The sequence below is a fragment of the Plectropomus leopardus genome, chromosome 22 (genome assembly GCF_008729295.1).
Source record: "Plectropomus leopardus isolate mb chromosome 22, YSFRI_Pleo_2.0, whole genome shotgun sequence".
In the NCBI taxonomy this organism is placed as follows: Eukaryota; Metazoa; Chordata; class Actinopteri; order Perciformes; family Serranidae; genus Plectropomus; species Plectropomus leopardus.
In genome coordinates, this window is record NC_056484.1 from 13,002,999 (window position 1) to 13,021,316 (window position 18,318).

Genomic DNA, 18,318 nt, shown 5'->3' on the forward strand with positions numbered 1-18,318 from the left:
CACCTGGGTGTGAGCAAATTTGAATGGTTAAGAACGTTTAGTGCATCTGGAGTTGAATTCTCTTATATTGTCTCTTATGAGAAAATTCATAGAAAATGGAAGAGAAATTTAAGGGAACATTGCACTTTGAGGCCCATAAGTCATGTAGTGTTTTAACTCCACTCTTCCCCTCTGCAGCGTATCCCTTCCAGTCGTAAGCCTGGAGAAAATGCCTTGCCTCAGCCGGCCCGACTCTGCATCACACGTGCGCCTCACCTCTTCCTCCCCCTCTCCCTCCTCACTCAAACCTCCGTCCCACACTCCTCCTAGCTCCCAACGGTCCAGTGAGAAGCTGGTGAACGGTCGCGGCACCAGCGGACCGTCTACGCCGCGCTCCACCACCTCTCCATCGTCTTTGGACAGGCGGCCCAGTCCGGCACGCTCTCCGCTGGACAGACGGCTACCGTCTACACCTTCTCCTTCCCCACTGGACCGGAAACCCTCCCTGTCACCTTCCCCTTCTCACCGATCTGGCGCTCTGCCGTCGTTGTCGCAGATGGAGAAGAAGCATCAAAACGGGACTAAGACTTCCTCCAGGTCGCAAAAAAGACTCTCAGGTTAGCCCTAAGATTTTTATCCTGCACTGGTCCAGGTAAAGTCTTTGTGCATGCATGTTTGTTTGTTTTTTATCTCAGAACTTCACGTTTCACATTAACACTGGTTTAGAGCTTCACAGAAAATCTGCAGTCCTCTAAAAAGGATTAATTGAAATGCTTTCCAGTCTTGATTCATTAATCTATGGGTCACAAACCTGATTCTTTAGGCAACAATCATTCCTGTGCTGGGAGAGTGAATATTTCTCTCTCTGCCCCTTGAATTACTCTCTTGAAGGAATAGTTCACCTCTTGATCTTGATCACTACATTGGCTTCTTACACTCAAGTAAACAAAATCAACTGCAGCATGGATATTTAAAATGCGTGCTTTGCTCAAAAACTGTGCTGCAAATCAAATCTAAAGCTAATCTAACAGCCATGGCGGCTGTCATGTGTGCAGCGGCAGCCTATAAAAAACTTTACTGAATGTTGCGGCTGCAGATCAGAATAGAGGAGTAATATACAACAGAGAGTGGGCTGGAAAAAGTATTTTGGATTTATAGTGCATGAGACCTGTGTCTGCACTGAAAAGCGGCACACCTAACTTGTTCAGCCACTGGGATAAAAAAACTGCATTATGGGGAATGCATAAAGGCCAAAAAGAATAACATTGCTATCATTACCTCACTGAATCCCTGTCCTTGTCCAGCGGCAATTCAGACATCCATAACTGCAACCCTCTACAGCACATCATCATATAAAGATGGACATAACCAATGCATTCTTCTGGCCAAATTGATGTGCCCAATAAAAAAATGTATTTATATTTTGCTTCTAAGAGATGCACATAACTCAGTTGAAGAAGACCCTTATTTAAATTCTATTTCTGATGAAAGATTATTTAGTTTGCAGAAGTGTAGCAAAGCATTGAATGTGAAAGCAGTGCTTAGTTTATTTAATTTTAAGTATAAAGTTTTTACATAATTTTATGTATATTTTGCTTCTAGGAGATGCACTGTGAAAAGGGACTGGTCATAATTTGATGCAAAGATTTGTAAATTAGCAGGAAAATAGTGACATAAATGAATAATAGTAATAAATAATGATGATTAACATTTTGGCCATAATTATGCAGCCCTACTTCACCCACAAAGTGATTATTTGTATTTTAATTACTCACCCAGTGTTGACTTTGTGAAGAAAACTTTTTTTGCATGCCTCCATGGTGAACGAAGAATCCAAAAACGGTAAAGGGGTCTGCATGAAACAACAGCACAATTATATCTCATTCATCCACTTGTATGCTCAGTACTTCCTAAACACATGCATTTTTTTTTTTTTATAAAATCTGACTATTTTCTCAAGAATTTTCTCTGTTTTTGATTCTTTGTTCACAATGAAGGCATGCACAAATTCACAAAATTCATCATAACACATGCATTTGTTCTCACATGCTGACACACACTCACTATGTCTTATCTCAATATCCTCTGGAAAGCTTCCAGTGTGAATGTTTGGCTACAGACAGGACAGTGGTGTATTGAGGCTGTGTGTTTTGGAGAGAGTGAAATGCCTCCCTATAGTATTATATGTTGCTCTTTCTCTTGTTTTCTCCATCCATGTTTTTTCTCCCCCCATCTACCACTGTTTTCTTTCTCATTCAAACATTCAAATGCTCAACTTTTTTTTTAACATTGACGTTCTCAAGTTCACCTAGTGGTCGCCACGAAGTAAGAGACGTACAAATATGTATCGCAAAAAAAGTTTTTAAAGGGTTTTTGATAGATGCTTGTTGGTGTCTTGTTTCTCTATCCTCTTCTTCCCTCATTTCTCTCTTCTTTCACTTTGCTTGTGCAGTGTCTTGCTGTGCTCCGAGCCTCTGATTTACACCCTCTAATTCACTAGCTCCCGCTGCCAAAAAGCTGCTTGTCTTCTTGAGAGATTTCCCCCACCTCCTGTGTCTCTATATTTTTTTTCCTCCTCTCACTCTCCACCTCCTGCCTCGACCTCCTCGTTTCTCTTTCGCACACTTGCGCTCCTGCCCTCATTTTTTCTCTTTTTTCACACTGCCGTCTCCTCCTCTCTGTTGGCGTTTTTTCTCTGTTCATCATCGGGTTGTTTCGCACACATCTTGTTCTTCTGCTTTTTTCTGTTGTTTGATTTCCTTTTCTCATCAGTGTCTTCCTTCAGTCTGTGTTTACCCTGCCCATCTTCCTCTCTCACTCTCTCATTCTCAATTGCCTTTATAAGTTGGTGTGAACTTGTGAGTGAGCATGCGAGTTTGTTGTGTGTCTTGAGTGCATATCTGTTGCTGCTGTACATTTGCATGTGTTTCTCTGTCGGCCCGTATCTGTCGGAGCTGTTTCACTCTGCACAGAAAGATTACAGGGATTATAGCAAAGGCCAGTGCTAGATTACAGCCCTCTGACAGTTACACTGTTTAAGATAACCTGCAGACTGACTGGAGGTTGTTGTTGACCGGCTAGTTTGTGTGGGGCAGCAAAGGTCTCTGTGTTTATGAGTGATGCTTTTGCTGTATAAAATTCTGAGAAGTTTAGTTTGTGACTTAGTTTCAACATTCACAATTTGACCCAGCATGTTAAAAAATAAAAATGCAGGAAGTTTATTATCATTGAACTTTGTCAAGAGGGTTTTTATGTATGTCAAATTAGAATTTGTTTAATAACTTAATCTACTATTTCTGATATAATTCTTGATAGTTTAAACACTTTGTTGTGTGTCTTCATTGCTAAGATGAAAGGACTTGGCAACTACTTTAGAGTCAATACATTTTAAACAATAGGCTTATTAGCACGTATTTAAAAAAGAAAATGTTGTCTTTCATTTTTATGCCATTTATAGCCCTGGCCAGATGTTTATGTTTTCGGGTTGTCTGTCCATCTGTTCTATTCTCGTGATTGCAGTATCTCAGGAATGCCACAGGGATTATTTTATTTTCAGATTTGGCACAAATGTCCACTTGGAGACTTAAAGATCAACTGATTAGATTTTGGTAGTCATAGGTCAAACTTCAAGGTCACTGCGATCTTGCCTGTCTCTTTTTTTGTGAACACAATATTTCAAGAACACCTCGAAGGAATTTCTAAAAATTTGACACAAACGTCCACTTGACCTAAACAATGACCTGACTGGAATTTTGTGTTCAAAGGTCAAGGTTTCTGTTAACTTGTATCCGTCTAGATTTTCATGAATGCAATATCTCAAGAAGACCTCAAGGGGTTTTCTCAAAATTTGGCATGAACATCCACTTGACTCAAGAATAAACTGATTAAATTTGGGTGAAAAAAATCAATTCAAGTTTTGTCTGCACCGCATTCATAGAGCTGCAAAACCTCAAAATTCAGAGATGGGACACTGAATGATCACAAAGGGACACACACACAAAAAGACAGGAAGCCTGCTGATCAGATCTTCTTTTTCAGGACAGCATGGATGTGGTTTGAGCAGATTTGACTGACAGTGAAAATACTCCCAACGACGACTCACCAACTGTCATCTGATTCTGATTCAAATGTTGCTGAATCATGCACACATTGAGCAAGTGAGAGTAGCACGGAGAGAAAAAAGAAACACACAAATCTCTTGTGAAACAACCCAAACCGCTCCAATTTTGGCAGAAAATAGTGTGTTCATGTAGGACCCCATGACTCATAGTGAGAAGCTGACTGGGAAAATTCATTGTAAGAGCATTCCATATTAATCTTCAGTTCGCTATTTCTGACAAATGAAGATCTTATAAACATTTTGCCTTAAGAAGAGCTCCTCATATAAACATCAGAGACTTTGACTGATAGTCTTAAAAGTTAAGGGCTACACTTCATCATCAAAGTACATTTTCTATTCATTAAAGCAGGAGAGAGTTTCCTGGGCTGTCAGTCACAGTTGACTCTTGTCCGTCTGCCAGTATGTCCTGTCAGGAATGATTTGTCACAGCTTGCGGATCTGTACACTTTATCTGTCTGAAACTGGAAACACTGCTAATAATGTCAAGCTGAATAGTACTTTTAGACTACGGTATCCTTGGACCGCAGCTAAGTAATCGAATGAACAAAATGTGAAAGGACAAATATCAGTGAGCGAACTGCTTTCTCAAAGGAGACAAATTCATGCACTTGTTGTGGTTCTGTGAGACTCCCACACCCTGCAAATGAGATTTGATACTTGAAAGAGCAAGGGAAGAAATGACTAAATGATAGTCATTAGTAACAGTCTAATGTGTGTGTGTGTGTGTTTGTGTGTGTGTGTGTGTGTGTGTTTGTGTATGTTTTACAGGAAGAGTGTTTGATCCTAACAAGCACTGTGGAGTCCAGGATCCAGAGACTAAGCGACCCTGCACACGGTCTCTCACCTGCAAGGTAACACACACACACAGACACACACATACAAATACTCTCACACTCTCCCTGTCTGTGTAATTTCTGTGGAGACTATAATAGCCTCTTCCTGCTTCCTGTCTGAGGCCGTCTGACCAGGAAAACAGCTTTGTTTGTGTATGGGAGTAATAATATTGAAGGGTACACTATCATCACTACTGTAGCACTCCAACCCACAGCTATGACCCTGTCCGCCGCCCTGTCTGTCTCTGTGATACGTCTGCACTTCCCATTTCTCAGTTAATGCAGGGTAGCAGTGCTGAGGCATTATAGGGCCCACGCTTCCCTTGATGAGGTAATTATAGATGTTGGATGAGGCTACAACATCATTCAGCAATAAAACTCTGTTTTACTGCCCTTTAATTATTTCTAACAAGCTTTACTAATCACCTCAATAAGAAATTAAAGATGTATCAGGCGAGTGTGTTTTTTTAGATAGTTGGTGGAAACAATCATGTCAACCAAAAGTTAAAGGGACAGTTTATCCAAAAATTGAAGTACATTTGTGTTTTTTTCCCCCTAATACCCGTAGTGCTTTTTAGGCCGGAGGCATTATGTTGTCGAATTGGCTGTCGGTCCCATTCTTGTAAATGCGATATCTCAAATACACCCTGAGGAAATTTCATCAAATTTGGCACAGGCATCCACTTGGACTCCAGGATGAACTGTTAAATATTGGTGTTCATAGGTCAAAGGTCAAAGTCATAATGGAACTAGATTGCACTCAACTTGCTCAAAGTGAGAAAAAAAAAATTGAAAAACTCAACAGCAATGTCTCTCTCCAGAAATCGTGACTCATTATTTAAAATAATCCATATACTTTGTTGTAAATGATAAGATAAAACACACATATAAAGTAAAACTCATTAAAAAAATGTTTTCTCCAATTGCTCCTCCAGGTCCTGTTGTCTTTGTTTTTATTTGTGAATCCTGTCCCTTTTTGGGATATTTACAAGTATAATAGATGCAGCCCTTCGGGTCTTAAAGCCGTTGAAGGGGCCTCTACCCTCAATATTATCTTTTGAGTGCGTACAGGAAACATTTTTCCATCCAAAAGCCACACTACCTGTTTAAACCAGTATTTCACCAGCCTTGCACGCACATCCTTTAGAGGACTATTGGAAAACCAAATGTTTGATAGCTGGTTACCTTCCAAAGTAGTTGGAAGGGTAGACAAGCTCGCCATGCACCGGCAATATTTACCCATGCTAGTCTGGTGTGACGTGGGCAACGACATGGTGCAGTGATTATGGAAACGTTCCTGAAAGCAGAGAGCCATGATTCAAGCCCCTGTGAGTGCAGCCATCAGCCCTGCTGAAGTATGTTTGAGCTCCACTCTGAATTCTTCACACATCAATACTTTTAATAACAAAGTCTCTCTAGAGGTAACCCTAATATCTCTTAGGGGTTAGTGCTTATTGGCTCACAAAGGGAAATTGCTCTTAACCTTTTTTTGTGCTTATTTGGCTGCCACAGACTCACTCCTTAACCCACCGCCGAGCTGTCTCTGGCCGAAGGAAACATTTCGATATCCTCCTGGCCGAACATAAGGGGCGGGCGAAGGCGAATGAGGGAGCGAAGGAGAAAGACAGGGAGGGATCGCATGGAGGGAAGGAAGGCAGCAGCCAGAGTATCACGTCACAAGAGACAGCAAGTCCCAGCAAGCCTCACTGCCCAAACGGACGACCTCTGTCCACGCTGAAGCTACGGCTGGCAAATGCACACATACCCAGGTAGGACAGTGGACACTCACACACTCAATTAAGTATGCATATGTGTACAGAAGCCAAGAAAAGCTGTAAAAAATTTATTTTAAGTTGCTGAATAACCTGGACTTCCAGATCAGATCTTTGTCTAATCAGGTTATGTTATGTCAGTCATATGACTCAGGTGTTTAATCTGAATAGAATATGAGAGGAAGAAAAATCTTAAGTGCAAAAACTTAAAAGGGGCCTACCATGCTTTTCCTCATTTTCTGTCATGTATATAATATTACAATGTCAGATGTTCAAATGAAACATGGTCAAAGTTGAGTGAAATGTGTGTAAAAGTGTAAGTAAAAACCTCAGACGTGCTTTTTCGCTGTAGTAAGTTCCACCGTTGTCTGTTACAGTCATTCCCTCAGCTAAAATGACCCCGAGGGCACAGATGTGGAAAACCTGTAAATGCTGACCAATCACAGCCGCCTGGGATTTTTTAGGAGGCAGGCATTACAAAGGGTGAATACAGAAATTCCAGCACTGACAGTATGACGAAAACAAGATGTTTTTGATCACTGTAGTATGTAAATACGTTTTAATGGAAACCCAAAATACAAGTATGAACCTGAAAATGAACAAAAAAGGGAAATTTTAAACCCATAAAAAATGTTTTTTAGTAAAATATCTCAATGCTTTAAATTTTGTGAAACCTAATAGTTGTAATTAAATTCCTCAATTAGATGTAGCATTATCATTTGCTTCCTTATATGTCGAATTTTATGTTGCCTTTTTAGGAAAAATATTTTTCAATATCGTCTTAACTTTATTCGTTTTCCAACAGTTTTTGTATTTATTTTTCCTATATCTTTACATTCTTTACTACTTCTAATAATAATAATAACTTTATTTATATAGCACAGAGTTCCAGAGTACTGCTGTACAAAAAAAACTATAAAATGAATTTTAACAAACAGACAAAAACTAAGTAACATCCAACAAACAAATATAAAAGCATTGGAATCAAGATTTAAAAAGCAGCTTTGAATAAGTGTGCATTAAGGATTTATTTAAAACAGGGGCAAGCTCAGCACACCTTATCTTCTTTTGCGCACAGTGTTTGAAGTGGTTTAAGACTTTTACTCTTTTCAGCAATTCACATTTACTCCTTCTTCTGTATGAATTTTAATCGTTTTTCACATCAGTGGAGTTAAATTGGTCTGGGCCCTGGCAGGTGCGCTGGAAATCCACCAGGGGATGCTGTAAACAACAGTGCTGGAGAGGAAAAACAACAGTGAAGGATTGGCGAGTCCGCCCTTTTGAAAGTGTTACAAAAAACTCATTTCCTCTTTCTATTTAGGAGATGATTGTCTGTTTGAAAAGGAAGTTATTTGAGGTTTTGTCGCTGTAGAAAACATTGAGAATGACTTTGATTGCTGAAGATATGTCCTGAGCGTTTCTTCTATTCTGTTAAAACTGCAGTAACTCTCCCTCTTCCATACTGTCCCTTAATCTTGCTTTCCTTACACCTTCTTTCTTCCCCTCATTCTTTTCCTTTAATTTATATTCTCTCGCCAATTCTTTTTCCTCTTCCACATTACTTTTCTGGTTTCTTCTATCACACCCCTCTCTTTCATTGCTCTCTGTGAAGCCACCTCTCTATTCCAATCTCATTTTCTCCCTCTTCCTCTTCTCCTCATTTTCATTCCCATATGTCTCCCCCTCCACTTCTGTCTCTTTCCCTCTTGTCCTCATCTCTCTTTTCTTTTATTCACCCATCTTGATTTCTACCATGTCCCCCACAGGGTTCCAGGCTCCTCCACCTCCACCTCCACCCCTGTGCCCCCAGCACCCGCCCCGGCCCCGGCCCCTCACCTAGAGTTGTCTCCCCACAGCTGGGTGTCGGCAGCAGGAGATGGCGGTCGACTCTCCAGCGACGAGGGAGACGCCGAGACACCAGAGGACACTGACAGACCTGCCTTTCACTACTCTAATCGCCACCCACAGCCTTTAGGGGTAAATACTATCACTGCTAATGTTGCACAGACATTTTTATAATCAATAACCTCGGGCTGTTCAACACTCATTTGCACAAGTTGAAGGCAATATCTCCCATTTTTAGCCCGCAGGGTCTGCTTTTAGATGCAGTTTAGAGGAATTCTTTTTCTCAGTGTTCAGACTCGGGTGTAACTCTTATCGAGTATTTTCAGTTGGGAGGTCTGTCTGATACTTTGATGTCAGTGTGTCAGGTGAGTGGTCCAAAAAGTGGCCATGACGTTACTGCATTATATGGGCTTTCGTTTTGTATATATGACGCAGATTTTGGTCGTTTATACTTAAATTGCCATGCTCTCTGCAGTTAAACAGGTGTAAGGACAACACTTAACAAGCAGACTCTTTTTAGCAAAACGACCCACTTCAGTGCAAAATTATACCCTGTCTGAAAACATATAAGGATTATTAGAGAAAGTTTTCATAATCTCGGTCCAAAAACAAAAAGGTGAGCACAGGAAGGATACAAGACTTCTTCTCCTGTCTTATTTTTATTGGACATTATAATGTATGTTGTTTGATAAACCAGTTACAGTAAAAGATTGAGCTGAGACTTTGGTTTAATAATACTGGGCCTCATTCACCAGGTTTTTCTTAAATTCGTTCTTATGAAAAGTCAACGTCAGATTCATGGCGTTTTCTTAAACCTCGGAATTGTTCGCTTTTGAGTTCTTACAATGAAACCCATGTCCTCATAAGCTGAAAGCACAAGTCAGTGGATCCTAACTATCACAGGTGAATGGCCAGCAAATCCCCATTAAAGGCCATGAGACTGCAGAGCTGTGTGCACACAGAGAGACTGGAGATGAAGTTAAGTTGAAAAAAATGAAAGTCTGAAGAGGGCGAAGCATTGGACTTTGCAAAAAAAAAAAAAGGGGGGGTACTTCTGCAGAAAGTGAACACCAAACAAGTTAGCAAATTTAGTGCCGTCAGAAGTCGATCTAACATAGACTAAAAGATGCATCGGATGCTAAAAATACATGTTAATCAACACCAGACGTGCAAACTTTGTGCTTTACAATAACACACCTGTCAGGACTGAGGACAGAGACGAGCACTGTGGTGCTCTCTAAGGGCAGCTGGGTCGTGTGTTCAGAGGGAGACAGGGAGACGAGGCAGTGATAGACTACAATTAAATTTTTTTTGTATGTTAGTAATAACTCGTAACTTTTTGTCCAGCCGCCCAAACCGGCAGTGATATTTTTAATGTGATAAATCAATAATAATTAAATATGATTTCCACTGACATAGCTGATGTGAATGAAGTATTGTAATATGAATAAATGAATACAGAAAGAAGTAAAGAAATCCTAAATATTATACAGCTGTAGAACTGAAGGAAACACAATAACCCTCTATTCTGTCAACAAAGTGTGTAAGAGTGCTCTTCTGCATGTGTAGAGTCTGTTCTTCCCTAAGAACAAATTCCACATAAGAAAACATCGGTGAAAGTAAGAATCTTCCTAAAAACTACAAAAATGGGGTTTAAGAAAGAATTTCTCCTGAAGGTCGGTTGGTGAATGAGGCCCAGTGTTCTATTTTGGAGCTTTATTTCTGAAGCTCTGAAGTTCTGGACTAGATGTTATTTGTGTTATCAGTCAGTTTTAATTTGGTATTTCACCATCGCCTCTGCTCTCTCTCAGTCATCTGTTATATTTTATCAGTCTCTCTGTTTCTGTCATCTGATGCCTCTTTCATTCCACATCCTGCTCTGTCTGCCCACTTCTTACTGCCTCTCTCTGTCTCATTTTGTGCCTTGTTTTTCTCTGCTTCCTTTTCAGTCCTCTGCCGGTCTTTTTCTCATTTTTCTCATGTGCCTTCTCCTCGTCTTCCATTTCCCGTCAATGTCTCTCTCCGTGCCTCACCTTACCTCTCTTCTGTCCAAATCCCTTTAACCCTCCCTCTTTCTTTTTTTTTCTCCAGTTTTGCGTCTTCAGCAGCAGGCTTATGGGACGGGGCCACTACGTGTTCGACAGGCGGTGGGACAGGATGAGGCTGGCGCTCCAGAACATGGTGGAGAAACACCTTAACGCACAGATGTGGAGGTGAGTGTGCGAGAATATACATGGAGATCGTTTGTTTGTTTGGCTGGGTAGAGCTTGCTCACATTAAAGTCAGTGCATGAATGAACACAATATGTGTGGACTTTATGTCCTAGTTACTGTATGTACACAGAATTAATTCTGTTAGCTGATTTTATTAGTCACTATAACTATGTGTAAATATGATATGAAGAGATATGTGTGTGCTAACCTGTTTCATGAGGGAAAGAAATGTAATTTAGTGTGTAGACAGGAAGTGCTTTTTAATGTCACGTATAAATGTAAACAAACAAGAAGCCATTTAATTTAAGGTAGTGGGCAGTAACAGAACAACACAAATATACTAAGAAAACAAGCAAGTAAGAGGTCTGCATGCACGTATTAATTAATAGTAATTATCTCAAAGTTATTCATTAAAATAAATTTCTGTGAAGTCACTATCTATCACTGAATTAGGTTATACAGTGGTGATTGAGCCTATGGCCTACTGATAAAAATATTGCAATATTTGTATATTTGTAGTATTATGTGTTGGGTGCTGAGGGTGACATTGATGGAGAAGATGCAGTATTAGGGCTGGGACACATGGCGCGTCCTTTACCTCCTGGAAAACAGAAGGTTGGTTGTGCAAAGCGACCATAACCAGCTGCATACTGCTGCCTGCATACTTGAAATCCTGAGTTTGGAGCTGATCTTCCTCCAGGTGTTTTTAAAGTGCATATTAGGCCTAAAACACTATCTGTGGGACAGCTGTGATTGGTTGTTTGCATGGCGCTGCATTTCAAAAGTTCAACTTTGTTTATCTCAGGGGTGCAGCCATCGCGCCCTGAAAAACAAAAGCATCATATGTTATGGCTAATGAAGATCGAATATTTCCTATTGCTGCAGCAACACATTAAATGCATTTAACTGGCAAAAATGCAAGTAGACTTCCTTCATGAAGTCGTCGAAAGCAGATTAGTTTGAAACATTTTGCGGGAAGTAATGGAACAGTCAGGAGCAGCTTCAGTGAGCTGTTAGATGAAAAACTGCAGGTGACAGGCTGCAAGATAACTGACTCCTTTCACTGTGCCCTGCTATCTGCAGAATCATGCTGTGTACAGCCCCCAGAACTCATTGACTTGTAGTTTCAAACCACATTTGTTGTTAGCACCAGTAACTTCAGGTGTCGCCAAATCGACCAGGACTGAAATCTGAGACGGCCACATTCAAGGCTCATTAAAACAAAGTTTGGGAAAGGAGTAGTGTTTGAGTTCCTGATCATATTGATAAAATCATGTGTGGAGGGACAGTTGCTAATACACTAAATGTGGAATTTCCTGTAAACACAGAAAACAGTTTTATCAGTAAGATACAACAAAAGATTTAGTGCTCTGAATCTATACTGGCAATGATGATACTTTATGCTTTCTCCTCCTGTTTCAGGAAGGTGCCTCTGGCTGCAGAGAGCCTCCTCTCCCTCTCCTCCTCTGGTACCTCCCCTGTCACTTCACAGCAGACTCCCTCTCCTATATCCGTCACCTCTCCTCTCCTCTCCTCCCCCTCCAACTCCCTCTCTTACACCGCCACATTTCCTCAGTCTGCATCCATGGCAGGGGTGTTCAGCATTCGAGACGCTCCGCAGCCCGTCGCCCCAGTTTCCGCACTGGGTAAAGCCCGTAACGGCACGCATAAAGCCAGCCGCCCATCCAAAGACACGGAGGACTCTGTAGTAGGATCTAAGAGGAGAAAAAACTCTTCCCACTCCTCCTCCTCATCCTTTTCTCCTCCTTCCTTGTTTCCAACTGTGGATAATCACAAGAAGAACGGCAGCAGCCACCATCCAACGTTACAAGGTTCAGGGGGGGCGGCAGTGACAGCAGCCAAGAAAAAGGGACTTGGGCGCGGGGGAAGTGGGCTTTGGAGTGGCGGGGAGGACTGGCTATCCAGAGCAGACGGGTCTCAAAGCCACAACTCACAGAACAGGTGAGTAACGGGCTGTTTTAAAGTTTAGACAGTTATAGAAATAAATTAATCAGCTCCAGACCCTAAAAAGTCCGAGCTACAAACAACACAATACAGGCTCAGCTCAGCACGACATAGTACAGTATGTATGAGTGGGTGATTTATTAAAAAGAAAGCAGTGTGTAAACAGAGAGGACAGTGCCAGCAGTGCAGAGGCTGGGATGACAGGTGTTTAGCTTCCCTCTAAAATGTACCGCTCTGTAAAATCTGCTGTGATGATTTTTTTTAGCAAATAGATCCTATTGTACAGTGAAAATTCTACCATAGGGTACTATGTGTTCTCAATGGCAATTCTCCTCTGGTCTCCAGTCGCGAACTTGGCACCACTATACCCTACACACCCAACAGGGAGCCTGCCTCTGCCCCCCATCAGCCCCTGGCGTCCCCTTCCGGACCCTTGGCTTATGGGGGAGGAGCAGAGGGGAGGAAGAGGAGGAGTCCCAGCTCTTACAGAGGGAAGGCCAGCAAGCTGAGCAGGCCGGGCGGGTTGGAGAGTCTCTTTGGGAACGGAAGCGACAGTGTGGGGATACTGGCTTTGGGGCCTGAGTCCCCAAGACAGGTAGGTGTTTCTTATCCACTGCAGGGAATATCCCGAAGTGTAATTTTGTGTGCTCAATTCAAATTGTCAAACCAACCTCATAGTCAACTAAGAGTCTAAACGTACACCACCTTCACATCCGTTGCTGAACAGTATTTCACTATGATCAACAGGCAGAGGCAAAGGCAGCAAAAAACAAATTTTCAGTCTGACTATGAAAATGGGTGCGTCTGCAGCTCGTTCTAGCTGTGACTCGGTTTGGCTCCATCCTCCGTCAGGTGTCATACCTCACCAGGAGCGTTTCAGAAGCAGAACGTGTTGCCTGCCCAATGCTGTGTATTTGCAGATTTTCTTAATTTAGTCATTTTTACATAATAGAAGTAAATAGGCTACATAGTATGAGTCAACAAATTATTAGCCTGTCCGATTATCGGGGCCAATATTTTTCATTTTGCCAATTACCTGTATCTGCGTCTTATTTTAACGATCGCCTGAAATTAATTCATGAAAAATTCATGAAAAAGTGTTTGAATTACACTCAACACCAAGGAAGGCAGTCTGCAATAAATGCAAAGAAGGTGTCAGTATGAGAGGAACTTTTATTTATTTTTTAAAATAGCTGCAGGGAACCTGCTGTATATGATTAAGTTATAAGTTTCATTTTTGATTAAACATTTGCTGAAGGCATTTAAACAAAGTTTTGGAGTTATATTCCAAATTCTAAATTTCAACAGAAATATTTTCATTTTTGTTGTAAATGCAAATCGGCTCCAAATCTTATTAAGTTATTATTAAGTATTAATCATCAGTTCCGGTATGAGCCCTGAAAACCACTATTGGACACCCCTATTTATTTATTATGACATAAGTCTTGTTGTTTTGGGGCATCTTAATGCAGAAACGTTACACAATAAACCCTTTAAATGCACGTTAAATTACACCGCTTACTTTTGGGTTTATTTTTTTTAAGATGTTTGAAACATATTAAATCCACCACTGAACCAATAATGAATGAATGCCAGTGAAAAAGACCGCTGTGTTCCTCTCCCTGCAGGCCAAGTTGCATCACTGACAGAAACCTGTTTCATGGACAGAATGTTGGGCAGCTGTGCAGGCCACTGCCGTTTGTGACCTTTGACCTCACCACTCTTCCACTGACAGCACCAATCAGACTGCTTCACTCTGGGCGATGTCACCCCCTATTTATCCAATGACAGTTCAGTTCACCGGCTGTGACACTGGGGGCTCTGGCAGTCACTTCCACTCTCCACCCTCTAATTATGGATCACTTTTCACAGGAAGCTGCCGTGCGCACACTGTGGCCGCGGCCTTTTCAGAACAAAACAGTGGAATTTAAAAACTCATCCTCTGAAAAGGGAAATTGCCTCACAAAGTTCCAAGGCATTGTTAATAAAACCACCACTGTACAATTTTTGGGGAGACACTTTTTTGAAAATAATCAGTTTATTTTTTTCCGTTGACCTTTTTCCTGGTCTCTGTGTCAAGTCAGCTGACAAGGAAAGCGGTCTGCAATTGTTTTTGGGAGTTGGATGGTTGAAGGACCTACTGACACGACTACTGTAGGATTCAGCCTTCATGTACGCCACCTCAACTCAACTTTTCTCTTCCTTTATTTGAGCTTTTCCTCAAAGATAGAAGAAACAGCAGCTTTAGTTTGGTTTTATCCACCTCTCTTTCAGCCTCTTTATTTTTCTGCATCCTTCTTTACTGTTTTCTTATGTCAAACAACCTTGTCAACATCTCTGCAATTCTCTTTTTTCCTTCATCCCCGTTGCTCCCTGTCCATCCCAGCACGCCTGTGTTCAAAGTGCACTTACTGCCCTTGCTTACTTCTTCGCTTACTCCAGAGCAGTCTCCAGCAGTGCCACACAAGGACCTGTTCGCACAAGGGAAGAAAAAAAAAACAAAAACATCTGCATTACCAACGATGCCGCGTCAATGCATTGCATTTCAGTATAGGAAGATTTTATTTGAAGATTGTTTTTTTTTTGTTTTGTTATGGTTTTAAATGTTGCAAGAAACACAAACTCCTGTCTGTGTGTCAGGACTTGCATCCAAAAAGGAATGATTACTATGGTGTTGGTTTTCCTTTTTTTTTTTTTTTTTTTTGTATAATAATTTATCGTTCTGAAATGATTCTCTAACTGACCCTCGAGGTTTGAGCTACACAGACTTTTTGAGCAAAAAAAATAATTTCTATGGCATTTTGAAGAAATGTTGAAAGTATTATGATAGTTCATATTGTTGATAATGTGTACATATCTGTTATTATTTTTGTATTTATTAATAATTGTCCCCTTTTACTAAATATGAGCTAAACAGAATATTTTTGCCCTCCTGTAGGCCCGTGTTTAATGATGTTGAGAAGGTTGGCCTGGTTTCTCAAAATCATCAAGATATGTTGATTAGCATTTTTTTTTTTAAAATTGATACCAATTAATAACTCAAACACAGCTGAATATGACCTTAGGCTGCAGCTGTTGTGCATGTTATTTCCATAGGGCAATTCTGCCAGATAACAACAATCTATGAATTGATTCAGGCATGTTGTAATAACTAAGTGTGGGTTATTACATTGTCTGACATCTTAGCTCAGGCTACAGTCACATAACTCTATTTCAGAGCTTTTGCCAAATCCCACATGCTTTGTGCCAATTCCACAAAGTTTCTTATCGTACACAGTATTTACTTGTAATTATAGTGTGTTTGCTTTTTGCAGTTAGTATAAAAGATATCAACATATTTAACGGTTTCCTACAAACAGGAAATTAAACATCTGGACTGACAGACTTTAGAAAGCTCCCACCACTTAAACTTCACAAAGAGAAAGATTTTCCAAAGATAAAATAACAAGTTTTACAGCAATGAGCTGTATTTATTTTTATTATTTACCGGTTTAGTCTCAATATGTAGTTTTTAAATTAGGACATAACTACAGCCTTCAGCAGTAGATGGAGTTCACTCGGTTGCCACTTGGATGGCTCAGGTGTCATCACATAAAGAGGGGGTTTTAGTAAGTGGACCATGAGTTAAGACCTTTTTTTTTTTCATTATTTAAAAGGTTAATAATGAACCCTCTCGCTCTATTATGTTGTATTTTGATGCGTTTTTCGCACCCTTTCAAATTTGAGGATGATGGTACAAAAGATCAGTTGACAGCCATGTTTCTACAACAGTAGTTCTTCACATATCTAACAGGGCTGCACAATATGAGGAAAAAACGTGACATCAAATCAAATTATACTCTATTTGTAGAGCACCTTTCATACAGTTATGCAGCCCAAAGTGCTTTACAGAGCAAGATTAAAACAGCACAGAAGAGAAATGGGTAAAAAATGACAAAGCGTTGTATCATAAATATGAAATCTTTAAAATAAATAAAAGTCAAAGAACCAATAAAAGTGAGATAAAATAGTACAAAAGACCAAAGATAAGGAATCAAAACAGAGGCAACGGGTGTGAAGGCACCAGGCTAAAAAAATATAAGTTTTTTAAAAAAAACCTCAGAATAATAATAAGTCGTAGGCAGTAAGTTGTAGTAACAATATAGATTGTTGCGATAACAATTTCTTGCGATAAACAAATACAAAAGTTTACTCAGTTTTGCCTTTCTGCAGTTATTCCACTAAAATACAACAAATTGTTTGGTGAATTAAAAAAAATGAAAGGAAATCATTTCCAATATTCTTTTATTGAATTGAACACAAAAGGCCCCAGTATATACCTCAGAATAATAATAAGTCGTAATATATATATATATATATCACAAAAGGCCCCAATATATGTATATATATATATATATATATATATATATATATATATATATATATATACATTGTGCGTCCCTAATTTCTTATAGCGTGACAATTTTATCTGACGTATGCTAACGAACAGAGGTTGATTTTGTGACACCAGGCCTTGGTTAGTATTTTTCATATAAAGGGCCCCACATTCCTGTTTACCTGTGGTTCCACCATTTTCGTACTTCTTCCAATGTTCAAAAACTATAGCTATATTTTTAAATTGTCTTTATCTTCCAGGACCGATTGGTCTAGTCTCAGTGCGATTCGGCTTGGTTGTTGGGTGTGTAAAAATCAAAGACAAGTCAAAATACTTTCACTTACAGTGTTTCTCAGCTACATAGTCAGGCGTGGTACTTCCTTTTTTCCCAGTGTCTCAGTGGTGCATTTCACTGGAAATGCAGCATCGCTATTTCCATGAGCCTTTTAAAGGGATAGTTCAGATTTTTTTAAGTGGGATTGTATAAGGCACTCATTGGTAGTCAGTGTATTACCTACAGCACTCAGCAAGTTTGGAGAAGCAGGCGGGAGTACTGCCACAGATGCTAAGCAAAGCACTGCTATGGACGGGGACAGCAGCAAAACACATTTTAGCCGCCTAAAAAAATCTGTATCTGTTCACCACAGGAATTAAAGCCATTATCTTTGCTCTGTCCATAGAAAAAAAACTGTAGTTTTACTTCGCAGAGTACTGGAGTTGCTGGTCTACCTTGATTGGGTAGTTTCTGTGTGTTATTGTGGGACTTTGGTAAATCCACACCAAGTCTATTAGACATTTACATTGCACAACACAAACACAAACAAATGAATCGATTGAGGCAGTGGTAGACCAGACCAGTGTTCTGCAAGGTAAAATTATTGTTTGTCAATTAAGTCTGGCTGTAAAGAGAGCATAGATAATGTCTGCAGTTGCCCTTTAAAAAGGGCTGTTTGACGGCAAGATAAAGCAGTGAATCTAAGTAATGCATACGCTTAAACTGATAAAGATTTTTTTTAGGTGGCTAAAATGCGTTTATCTGTTGCATCTGTCTTCAGCAATACGTTGCTTAGCTTTTGTAGCTGTACTCTGTCTGCTTCTCTGAAATTGGGGCATGCCAACCGCCATCTACCACTTACAAAAAAACTTTGAAACAATCCTTTTAATCTCTGTTAAATACCAACAAGATGCATACATAAAGCATCAGGTGTACCAAGCA

The 18,318-nt window shown here is 40.2% G+C and overlaps 1 protein-coding gene across 2 annotated transcripts in view; it reads left to right on the forward strand.

Annotated features, from left to right (window-relative positions):
- The window catches only part of atxn7l1 (ataxin 7-like 1), a 39,356-nt gene extending 22,324 nt beyond the window's left edge, over positions 1-17,032 (forward strand). For both annotated transcript variants that reach the window (XM_042511564.1, XM_042511565.1), the window contains 8 exons: positions 178-596; positions 4,868-4,950; positions 6,445-6,701; positions 8,471-8,681; positions 10,641-10,762; positions 12,185-12,724; positions 13,073-13,322; positions 14,356-17,032. In XM_042511564.1, the coding sequence (XP_042367498.1) occupies positions 178-596; positions 4,868-4,950; positions 6,445-6,701; positions 8,471-8,681; positions 10,641-10,762; positions 12,185-12,724; positions 13,073-13,322; positions 14,356-14,373 (1,900 nt within the window). In that variant the 3' untranslated portion in view covers positions 14,374-17,032. The remainder of the gene's footprint in view (positions 1-177; positions 597-4,867; positions 4,951-6,444; positions 6,702-8,470; positions 8,682-10,640; positions 10,763-12,184; positions 12,725-13,072; positions 13,323-14,355) is intronic.
- Positions 17,033-18,318: the final 1,286 nt, after the last annotated feature.